Source organism: Nanorana parkeri, unplaced genomic scaffold (assembly GCF_000935625.1).
Source record: "Nanorana parkeri isolate BGI_ZX_2015 unplaced genomic scaffold, ASM93562v1 scaffold42, whole genome shotgun sequence".
Lineage (NCBI taxonomy): Eukaryota > Metazoa > Chordata > Amphibia > Anura > Dicroglossidae > Nanorana > Nanorana parkeri.
The window spans coordinates 2,539,603-2,551,836 of NW_017306310.1; the positions used below are offsets into that span (position 1 = coordinate 2,539,603).

General features: G+C 41.8%; 1 protein-coding gene across 1 annotated transcript in view; it reads right to left on the bottom strand.

Moving 5' to 3' along the window:
* Window positions 1-1,790: 1,790 nt before the first annotated feature.
* The window catches only part of ABHD2 (abhydrolase domain containing 2), a 55,203-nt gene continuing 44,759 nt past the window's right edge, over window positions 1,791-12,234 (bottom strand). The window contains exons 7-11 of the mRNA XM_018571690.1: window positions 10,475-10,567; window positions 5,114-5,221; window positions 4,048-4,117; window positions 3,005-3,089; window positions 1,791-2,060 (exon numbers count right to left, since the gene is read on the bottom strand). Of these exons, the coding sequence (XP_018427192.1) occupies window positions 1,858-2,060; window positions 3,005-3,089; window positions 4,048-4,117; window positions 5,114-5,221; window positions 10,475-10,567 (559 nt within the window). The 3' untranslated portion in view covers window positions 1,791-1,857. The remainder of the gene's footprint in view (window positions 2,061-3,004; window positions 3,090-4,047; window positions 4,118-5,113; window positions 5,222-10,474; window positions 10,568-12,234) is intronic.

Genomic DNA, 12,234 nt, shown 5'->3' on the forward strand with positions numbered 1-12,234 from the left:
GCTTCAATGTGAACAGAAGACGCAAGGCTTACTCAGCACAAGCTCACTCTACTGCTGAAACCATGTACATGGCAATTTATCTCTTATCCTTCACAATTACAAGCAAGAAATATGCCAATAACATGACAAACAAGGCATAGTTTGGTATCCAGATACCCAGGTTTGAGGACATCTAGGTAGACGTGCAGTCAACTCTATACTGAAGGTCTGCAGTTCAAATGAATAAGTGCACAAAATATTACAAATTTGCCTCCATCCAGACGGCATTTATATGTAGCACAGTCGGTGGCACTATCTGATCTCCGTGTAACGAATCCTAACCATCGCGCACCTACTGAAACAAAAATAAATAACTACTATAGACAACTTCTCAAAATATGATATGCTCACGGCTTTGGTAAGACAGGAAGAAAGAAAAAAAAAAAAATAAGTGCAGTAAGTAATTTCAGCTGAACATAGCTATAAGAGTGCAGGTTGATAATGTACAGCAGAACTCATGTCTTGTTCCCTTCGACTTAGAATACACTTGGAAAAATATAATCTCTCATTGCCTCAAGCACTTAAAATGTTAACTGTCATATTCACAGCAAAAGCAGTACGTTGCCGACACTGTGGTATCGCTATCCAAAGAAGCTAAAACTTGATTACTGGTTCAGCTTAGGAAAAAGCTGTGCGGGCAACAGGTCCACAGAAAACCTGAAATCAAAAATACATTTTGCATCTCAACTCTACAAAAGGCAAATTTCACTTTGACCAAGTACTGTGCTTCTAGCAGAAAATATCAGAGCATTGCTAGAAAAAATTAAGTATCGAACGTCAACAGAATCAGATAGAGAGTGTGTGGTGAAGGCTTCAAAGCAATCATGTCCTACTGCCTTGAGCTAATCTGCCGCACGATTCCTCTGCAAAGAGATCCTGGAAGACTTCCCTATTTAAGTGAGAAGAATTTTCTGACACCCTCTACACAGCAGGTCATTTACATTTTTGATGTAGAATTCTTCAAGTGAAAGATTTTGGCAACATTGGACTGAATAAAGGGTTTAAATGGTTTCCACTCAGAACCAAAACTAGACTACGGTCAACACAATGGGGTCGTCCATGCTGTTTCAGGAATAAGCAGCAATCTCAAATTTCAGTTCAGCTGAAGGGACATACGCGACACACTATGTACACACTATGGTAGTATATGTATCTGGACGAATGGTCTCAGACCACCAAGGCTACATATATCAGTTGCACAAAGGTTTTACTACTGTTTAGAAGCTTGAGCTTTTCTTGGCATCATACAGAACGGTCTTAAACACAATCTCCAAGCATGACATCTGTGTCAGAAGGCTTTGATAGAAGCCCTACAGCTAATATTTAAGAAGTAAGGTAAAGGCTGCAAAAGGCTTCTTTTAAGAGGATGTTGCCTATTGTTTAAGTCCCTTTAGGCAACGGCCCATATTTCATTTTAAGTGGATACCACTTGTCATTTATCCAAGTTTCTTACGAGGCATTTTCCTACAACCACAAGAGAGGCCGACAAATTTTTTGAAGATTCAACTAGAGTTCATTCACTTAGATTAGATTAAACAATATTGACCCTGCTGTTGAAACCAGCATATGCATACAGCAATGCAGTAACCAACCATAAAGGGAATGCAGGAACTCTGAAGGCTCACAGTGGAGTCATGGCCTCTTCCGCGATCATTTTACTGCAAAGATAACTTGGGTAGTACATATTGTGATGTAGAGTAGCAAAATATATATAAAAAAAAAAAAAAAAAAGAGTGAATGGAACGGTTAGTAAAGTACAATGTATGCTTAAAAAGGACAATTCTTTAGGAAAGTCTTTGGGAAGGTGACAGAAGTGCTTTAGTCTACTTTTGGATCAGATTCTGCGTGCTCAGCATCAGAGCACTGTGGTTTGTTTTTCTCCCATTGGCAGATGGCATTGGAGTACTGCACCAAAACTTTATCCATCCAGGTTAGGGGTTCTGGGAAGAGAACAGCACCCTCAAAGAAGCCCAGGTGTCCACCATGAAGTGGCAAAACCACCAGAACGTTTTCTTTTTTTGCTGAAAACAAAAAAAAAAAAGGAAGGTTAGCAACAAAAATACTCATGACATATTAGGATTAAACTCCTGTACTAGGTCAGCACAAGGCACCTGCTCTTACCAGCAGAGCTCTGCCTGTTGTCCCAATCTACCCCTGGAGGGCCGCCAAATTACTATGCAAATAAAGACTTTCTAAAAGCCCTCAACTGCATAGGGTTATGCACAGCACCCCTGCACTCGGGTCCACTGTCTGGCCTGCAGGGCGACCCTCTCCGTGTTAGCAGAGCTCCATTTATCAGACAGAGCTGGGTGGCAGTCCAACTGTGGCAAAGCCCCACTGATTAAGCTGGCCATACACTGTTCCAATTTCACAGGAATCGGATAAAATTCGATCCGCGGGTGGCCCTGCCGACACCACCAGATTCAACAAACTTGGAAGGAGCCACGAAGAAAAAAGCTGGCTGTGCAGTGACAGCTGCAGTCACTGTTCGGGTATTCTGTCAGAAAATAACCAGCACGGGAAATTCGTTAATCCCTACAAAACAGCGTGGATGGCAGAATTGAGTGATCTCTTGTTCAGTCTGCTGGGATGCTCGAGAGAAATATTTACATGTATAGTCAGCTTTACACCTGGAGAGTGACTCTTCCAGTGTAATCTGCAGGAATGAGCTGTCAGTTTGACTGCTTCGTCTTGCATAGTGCAAGAGACAGCTGGGGCAATACGCCACAGGCTGCAACCCACTTCAAAACAGAGCTGGGAGGTTCTCCTGCTTCAGTCAAGCCCAGGTTATAGTTATAGCTCACTTATATTCCTAGGATCTCATTTTAAAATACTATCCTGTTTTTTGATCAAACAAAAATGTCTTCTCCAAGTGCTTCTTTAACAAGCCACTTTGTGTATACCGAGCAGTGGCTACTTGCGTATATAGAAATGTTTCTGAATTACACATTTAAGAGAAACTTACAAGCCAAAGCCTTGGGAATGGACAGCAAACTGTTATGGACTAGCGGGTCATCCACAGAGTTTACCAACATGAGAGGAATGTGAATCTAGAAACAGAAACAAAATGTGGATCAGCATTAGAATAATATTGAAGTACACCCGAGTTGAAATCGATTAGATATCAGAAGGTGAACCATATGGCTAATTATATGTTACATTTACTGAGTGTTACAGCTTTATAGCTTCTTCTATAGTCACCCTTTAACTTGTCTGTACAAAGTCTGAAAAGGTATGAATATTCATGCAAATTAACAAAATTACACAAAAGTACTGAAAATCAGTGAAGTTTCAGCAACCCATATACTGGCCCAGCACGTTCAGTGCTTCTGAGAGGCTTCCTGTACTAAACGCAAACAATAACTTTCAATATGCAATTCTGTTTTATAGAGCTTCACCCATGTGACTTGAGCAAAAGGTTTTAAAAGGAAAGAATATTATAACTTGCTTCTACAGACAGATCTGTTGCATCTGTCATAATCTGTTAGTTTGAGAATTCCGATACCAAATGCTTTTGTGGGCAAACCACTATTTACTCAAGCCACCCGGCTTTCTAATTAGCAGGTGACTAGGAAGCATGGAGCCAACTTTCTGGCCAATCAGAAAGCCGGGGGACGTGTAATGACTCGCCGTTTGGCCATCTTCCTGACCAATCTGGAAGCTAGGTGGCGAGTCATTACAGGCTTCCCGGCTTCCTGATTGGCCAGGAAGCCGGCTCCATGCTCCCTCGTCACCAAGTGACAAGGGAGCATGGAGCCGGCTTTCTGATACCGGAAGCTCAGGTATCGGAGCATTTGGGGTACTCGCCCAAATGCTAGGCATCGGATCATTACGAGTACTCGCCCAAATACTCTGCATCGGCACCGATACTAGTATCAGTGCATCCCTAGTATTTATGAGGGGCCTTACTACAGAGACACCTTCACTCTACAAGACTACCTTAGAAGTGAACCCTATTTATTGGAACTATGAGCTGTGACAAAAAAAAAAACAAAAAAAACAACTTACATTCTGCAAATAACGAACACAACTTTCTGCTTCGTAGTAGTCCTTAAGGGACTCGTAGCCATGGAATTTCCTGATAAGGGGAAAGCAAACGACAAGAATCAAACAAAAGGCACTGACAAAATTCCTTACACCAAATGAATTGAACTGCCAGGACCGTATCCGTTTTATAATAAAGACACATGAATGAGTCAGGCAATAGAGTTCTATACAATTCATCAGATTAGTAGAATGTTCATGTGTATCAAAATATAGGAGCGTGATGATTGCCCCATAAGAAAAAGAAAAGGTCTGCCTATTATGTCCCTTGTTACCCACACAACAAAATCTATTCCGTTTAGTCCAGCAAACTTGGTTCTGCATTGGACACAGTAGGGATTATTCATTTGGTAAACTATCCTAAAGCCTGGAACTTCCAATCAATATATATGGGGGCTTGGTGCCAATATAAATGGTACAATATAATCCCCAATTTTTTGGTTAAATATAAAAGATGAATTTGTGTAAACAGACACCAAACATATCAAGCTTCATAATTTTGTGAGCCCGTGAAGCAATGGTACCCAAAAGTGAAGTGAAGCTTTAAAAAGGTCACCAATTTAGATTAAACAGAGAATGGTGGCCCTGGAATTATTGCTCTCCAGTGTGTGTGGAGATGCCAAACATGTGTGGGGCTTTATTTTATTAAACTTTTTTTTTTTTTTACTTAACGCTATTGCTACCACATAGGAGGGTAAAAAGACCTTCCTGTGTGATGGAACACTGTAAGTGACAGGTCGTCTTTGAGGAGACAACAGGGTCATCTCACCTCTCAATTAACGCTCAATTAGCTTCACCCCCAGCCACAGCGGCCGACAGATATTTCACCCTGCCAGCTGACCACTAGTATATTGTATAGGTCTAATTGCAAGCTACAACACATCTACAGTCTTCACTCCTGCCAATGTAAGCGGAAGGTATATTATATCTTCCAAGACCAGCTGTTTGTGGATTACTGCTAATCAAAAAGATAAAAGGTCATAATAATAAATCTTCTGATATTTATAGAGCATCCTTTTACATTGCTTACCTCATGATAGTATCATCAATCTGCATGAGAGATGTAGCTGTGTACAATCGGCTTATGACTGAATCCTCAAAGATTTTATTCATTCTTGCGTCACCGAACAGAGCATGTCTGAAGGAAACAACATATGCTTAGAAGAAAAAAACCCATACAGCAAAAGAACTTACAATTCAACTTTAAAACAGTCCTCACGGCCATTTTAACCTTTAAAAGCAAAAGTTCTGCCAAAGCGCTGGCCAGGAAAGCCTCCTCTTCTTTGACTTTGGGGCGAAGTCCTGCCCCTGGAGCCAAGTCAAGGCACTCTTATTGGCCAGTATGACTGAAGGTGGGTTGTGCTTGACTTTGGGGCAGAGCATAGTACAACGGTGCAATAAAACGCCTCGAAATTAAACAAAAAAAGTAAATGGCTGCACTGCATGTGAAAATGAATACAAGGGGTGACGTTATCAAAACTGGAGCAGACAAAATCTGGAGAAGCTACCCATAGCAACTAATCAGCTCCTATCTTTCATTCTCAAAGTTTAACTAAACAAACTGAAGAGAGAAGCTGATCGGTTACTATGGGCAACTGCTCCAGATTCTGTCTGCTCCACTTTTGATAAATTCCCTCCTAAATGTTGTACCAGAAACATAATTTTAGTGTCAAGATAAAAAGATAGGGCAGAGAATACATTGTGCACTTTGAAGCTGCAGTAACTAAAACTATCACTGGTCAAACCTGAAAAAGTTTCAGAAGTGTTGGATAATCCCTTTGGGCTTTAAAATATATTAACCCCTTCATGACTGAGGCCCTTTTTTCAATTTTTGCACCACGTCAGTCACGAAGGGGTTAAAGACCATATCATTTTGGAAGACAACGCCACTAAATGAAAGCTTTGTCTGAGTTTGGAGTGGTGACTACTTTACAACACACACACACACACACACACACACACACACACACACACACAGCACCAATTCAGAGAGGATTTGAGGATCTACAGCCGAGTGATACAGAAATAAGATACATTGAGGGGAATGCATCAAAACTAGAGTAGGCAAAAATTTGGAGCAGCTGTGCATGACAACCAATCAGCTTCTCTCTTCCATTTTCAAATCTTAACTGAACAAACTGAAGAGAGAAGCTGATTGGTTGCCCGGGGCAGCTGCCCCTGATTTCATCTGCTCCAGTTTTGATAAATTCCCCTTATTGTTTTTAATAGTTAAAAAGGTACTTCAATGTATTTTTCAATTTTAACTCCTGAGTTTAGTGTCACTTTAATAAAAATCATGTCAAAACAGTCAACAGATGCAGGGATATAGGCAGCTGATGCGATATGCAAATCTCAACCTTCCTTGTAAAAGCCGAGCTTTATCCCGACTCTCCCTGAGTGGGGCCGGACGGCAAATGCGGTGTGCAAATGCATGCAACCACGCACTAACGCGTCCCTGGGACACGTGTACTGGGAATGCGCAGATGTGAATCAGGCCTCAATCAGACTATGGCTTCTGGACAGGGGAAGGAGAGCAAAGCAAGGGGTGTATGACTAAGTATAACAGGTCAAACACGGTTTCAAGTTTGTAAACTTGTGTGGATGAACTTATATGACAAGTACAGAGTTATGGCAAAACCTTTTCTGGGAGTATTCTCCTGGGATGTGGGGAGAGAAATTCTGTTTTATAGTGTAACCCAAACAAAGGCAGACAGAGGCGGATATCATACTGTGTACGACAGCTGAGACCCGGGTTAGACGCCACCCCACAGAGATAAAACACCATCTTATAGACTATAGAACTCAACAGAAAACTCTGCTCAGACAAACAGATATCCGGAAGACTTTAAAGCAATGAAAGTACATTTAGTGAGAATGTCTGTTATAAAGAAGAACTCTGGGGAAAATGATTACTAACCCCTGGAGCTACCCCCGCATTGCTAACTGCTTCTTTTGGTTTAGGGACTAAAATAAAAAAGTTTATACCCGCCCGTTCCGCGGACCCGGCCGGCTGTCATGGCACTCCCTCCAGCTTCTCCCCTTCTATGCTGCAATGGTGAAATGTGCTTCGGCATCCACACGTCCTATACACTGTGTATAGAACATGATGACTCCGGGACCTTAGACCGCTGCAGCGAGGGGGAAGAGAAGCTGGAAGGAGCAGTCCAACAGCAAGCTGGCTCCAAGAATCAGGTAAGTATAACTTTTTTAATTTCCTCCCAAGACCAAAACATGCAGGTAACCCTTGTAGTGTGGGGGATAGCCCCACTGCAGGGGTTAAAGGGTATGTTCACACGCCCAAGTGAATTTGGTAAAGTGGAAACTCAAAATCCATAGTGCAGGGTTCTACTACACGGCAGTACAGTGTATGGCTAGTACACCTGTTTCGGTGCAGGAGAAGGACTGTCCGCCAAAAGGCAAGTATAGCGGGGGTAGAGGGGGTCGGCTTGGAGGTGGCATTTCCATTTTCCCAAATTCACTTGGAAAAGTGAACTTACCTTATAATAGTATTTTTCACCAGCGTTCTGCATTCTAGATTACATTATTTAAATGTAGTAGGAAACCAGCTGCACTCCTTACCGGTATAATAATAAACCTGCAGAAGCAGGTGGGTGCTTGTAACGACCACGGACGGCACCGTAAACAATACAGCAGTAGCAAAAATTGTCACCAGCACTCCAAAGAGAAATTCAGCAAAAAATCCTTTTAATGACAAATTGCCATTCAGTTACAAGCGCTCAGAAGCCTGATGAAGGGGTACTTTTGAGACCCCGAAAGCGCTTGTAACTGAATGGCAATTTGTCATTAAAGGACTTTTTGCTGAATTTCTCTTTGGTATGCTGGTGATAATTTTTGCTACTGCTACATTGTTATTTCAAAGCTGAACTCCAGGCAAACCACTAAGTACATGGCCACATCATATTTATTGAACTGTTTACCTGCTAAAGGATCTGCATAGATCTTCAGTCAGTCTTGTGATCCGGACACTCACGCCAGTCTCCGCAGACTACACTGCACTTCCAGGTTAGCTCTTTTGAAATTGAATGCGTTGAGCTTTCCATTTCATAATGCCACGGGCACACTTTAAATAGATCGAAATCCAAAACTTAGCCTTCTAGTTTGGCATGGAGAAGGAGGATTCCAGTTTATTTTTGTGGAATGTGTCCCATTTGGGAGATATTTCTTCACTTCCCTGTCCTGGATACCCAGCAGGAAGTGGGAGGAAATCCCTCTAAAATAAAAGGAAATTTTCTCTTGGACAGTTGTCACCCAAACAAGTCTCCTTTTTGGAAGACATTGCCCTCTTTGACTATTCTAGTGACTATGCACGATTTTGGATTTTTCTTCACCTTCAGCCCTGGTGACAATGACCACCAGGACAAACAGAGACAAAGAATCTCCCCAACAGGGACACAGACAGCAATAATAACCTAACAGGGGTTTTAGTGCCTCACCACTGTATCCAAAATGAAAAAAAAAAAATGTCTTTAGATACACTTCGGGTATCTTCCGTGTTTATTATACATTAACGGCATCTGAATCATATTTAATATACGAGATATGATTTCCCCACCGGCCACTAGACCTGTACAGAAGTAATCCTTATTACTACTGGCATATAAATGTTATAGATGTATATACATAGAGTGGCCAGATTATTATGACCACCTGACGTTTGTAGGCAAATTAGCTATAATTTTGCGCTGAAGTTGCTAGAGGGCCAGACCATTATAAATAGGGAAGCAGGTTGTTTACCACGACAGTAGAAGTGATTGTTTTCTGAAGATACGGGGAAACAACGCGATTTAACAGCCTTTGAACGTGGGATGATTGTTGGCGCTCGGAGCCATGGAGCGAGTATCAGCAAAACAGCAGAATTTGTTAAATGTTCAAGAGCAGCTGTTGTTAAAGTGTTTAAAGACTGGACTGTCAGCCGAAAATCTGGGTCTGAACGTGCGAATTGTGGCCGTCAGCGACTAGTCAATGTTAGGGCAGAACGGAGAGTGGCAAGACTGGTACAAGACAACAGAAGGGCAACAGTGCATCAAATTACTGCAGATCTTAATCAGGGATCCTCTCAAATGATCTCTGAAGGCACTGTTCGCCGTACACTGCATCGTATGGGATATGGAAGCCAAAGGCCTGTTCAAACACCTTTGCTGTCTGCAGTTAACAAGATAAAACGTCTCCAATTCGCACAGGAACACAAGGATTGGACAGTCGAGCATTGAAAAAAAGTCATGTGGTCCGATGAATCACGTTTCCAGTTGCATCATGCAGATGGCAGAGTGAGAATTTGGCGGGAACAGCATGAAAGCATGCACCCCACATGCATGAGTACAACCCTTCAAGCTGGCGGGGGCAGTGTTATGGTTTGGGGAATGTTTTCCTGGCATGATTTGGGCCCTTTAATTCGTGTGGAACAACGTCTGAATAGCACAACATACCAAAGTATCGTTGCTGATCAAGTTCATCCTATCATGTTGATGGCGTATCCCAATGGAGATGGCTTCTTCCAACAAGACAATGTGTCATGCCACGGTGCTCGTATTGTGCAGGAGTCGTTTCAAGAACATGAGGGAGACTTTACCTTGCTTAGGTGGCTCCCACAATCACCAGATCTCAATCCAATTGAACATTTGTGGGACGAAGTTGAAAGAGCCATCAGGCAGCTGGTTCCACAACCATCACATCTCACAGAACTGGACAGCGCTATTCATCAGGCATGGTGTCAGATTCCTCGCATCACCTTTCAACATCTCGTGGAGTCAATGCCAAGAAGAAATCGCCGCAGTATTGAAGGCAAAAGGTGGCCTAACAAAGTACTGATGGGGTGGTGTAATAATCTGGCCATTCAGGGTATATTGGTTATGAGACGACTCATCATCATCATCATTTTGGAGGCTAGATATATACTAGGCTTCAGTATGAAGGTACAATAAATCAAGGAAACACTTTATATGCATCTTCTTAATATGCTCATTTTACTGAACTTTAATCTGCTTATATTTCCTTTCCCTAAAAATTCTAAAGAAATGTCAAGCACGCACCATACTCTAGAGTAGTTGTACCGAGTAATACTATATAAATATCGGTTGTCTTTTGTCTTGTGTTCAGATTAGCAGAAGTGTTTCTCATAGAGATCTGTGTTATAGTAAAAAAAGCTTTGGAACTCGGACTAGACTATACATGGCTGTTCTGCTGCAGGGTAGGTCTAAGAATTGATGACTTCCTTAAATACTGTTCAACCAATGTGTACACAGCTACTAAATCAGACGACATGTAAATAGACATTTTCTATGTTCTACATGGAAGGCATAACTCATACCAGTGCAAATATTTACAAGTTTTCTGCAGACCAGCAGAAGCTTCATTATTATTAAGTAAATACCTATGAGACAGAATGATTTTCTTCATGTTGTCAGCCATTAGGAAGTTGTAGACTCGGCGGCATTGATCCCACTGTAGGAATGTTTCCTGTGCCCTGGAAGAAGTCCATAAATTACAAGGAGTTAATGAAGTGTCACAGAGGAAACGCCAACCCAGGTGAGCACACACGACCTAAACAAATTGGTGCTAAATGTATTTTAATGTCCCACTTGTCCCTTAGTGAATCATGTGCCCAGCCAGAGGACATCAGAAAGAGAGAAGTTAAAAAATAAAAAAGGTATAAAATAAAATGGGGGGGGGGGGGGGGGGAACTCCTAATGTTTCCAACACTGCCCTCCAAGGATGGAATTGTACCATCAAGGCCCCCATGACACTAAAACAGACTGCACAGCAGAGGCAGTCACTAGCAAAGTGGCATTGTAGTTAGCACTTCTGCCTTGCAGCACTGAGGGTTCCCGGTACAAATCCCGGCCAAGTCTTTATCTGCAAAGAGTTTGCATGTTTTCCCTGTGCTTGCGTAGGTTTTCTCCCACACTCCAAGGACATGCTGGAAGGTTAATTGTCTCCTGTCTAAATTGGTCCTTGTATGTATGTATGTATGTATGTATGTATGTATGTATGTATGTATGTATGTATGTATGTATGTATGTATGTATGAATGAATGAGAGATAGGGACCTTAGATGGTAAGCTACTTGAGGGCAGGGACTGATGTGAATATGCACTATGTAAAGCACAGGGTAAATTGTCGGCACTATATACATACTAATAATAAATAAATTGGATCCCCTGCTGATCAGAACGGACAGGCGTCTGTGTGAAAGGGACCTGAACATTATGTTCACTTGCAATAGACAGAACATTGCCTGTAGCTGTTTGGCTCTATTATTCAAGTGTACAATGACAGTTTGTGTTCCATACACAATAGGAACACGCATACTATCAGAGATTCACAATCCGTCATGCTTGGATTGGATGTACAACTACTCATCTTTCACCCTCAGGCTTACACAGCCTGCAATGTACAAGAGGATAACATGATAATCTTTGAACTGTACTTTGTGATGTCGTCTGTTTAAATCCATGTGAAATAATGTCACATATAATCTGTAACAGGATGTACTAGATATAACACAGGATGTACTAGATATAACACAATCAATACGGCAAGTTACAAATGTATAACATTGTTGACCACCACTAGAGGGAGCAGATGTGGCACAGTGCTGCAAAAGGCTTACTCTCTAAGCTGGCTATATACACTGCCTGGCCAAAAAAAAAAAGAAAAAAAAAGTCACCACCTGATTTTAGGTAAGCAAATAGATCAGAACTTCCACTGGAAAATAGATCTGGGTTCAGCAATGTCATTACCAAAAAATGAGGTCAGCTTTCTACCTAGATATACTGAATGACCAGGTTTTTCCATCAGTGGATTTTCTCTTCCCTAATGGCACAGACATATTCCAAGATGACAATGCCAGGATTCATCGGGCTCAAATTGTGAAAGTGTGGTTCAGGGAGCACGATACATCATTTTCACACATGGATTGGCCACCACAGGCCTTAACCCCATTGCAAATCTTTGGGATGTGCTGGAGAAGACTTACACAGTGGTCCGACTCTCCCATCATCACTACAAGATCTTGGTGAAAAATTAATGCAGCTCTGGCCAGAAATAAATGTTGTGAAATTGCGTAAGCTTATCCAAAAAGAGGTCATGACGAATGTGTGCCGTAATCAAAGCTAAAGGCCGTCCAACAAA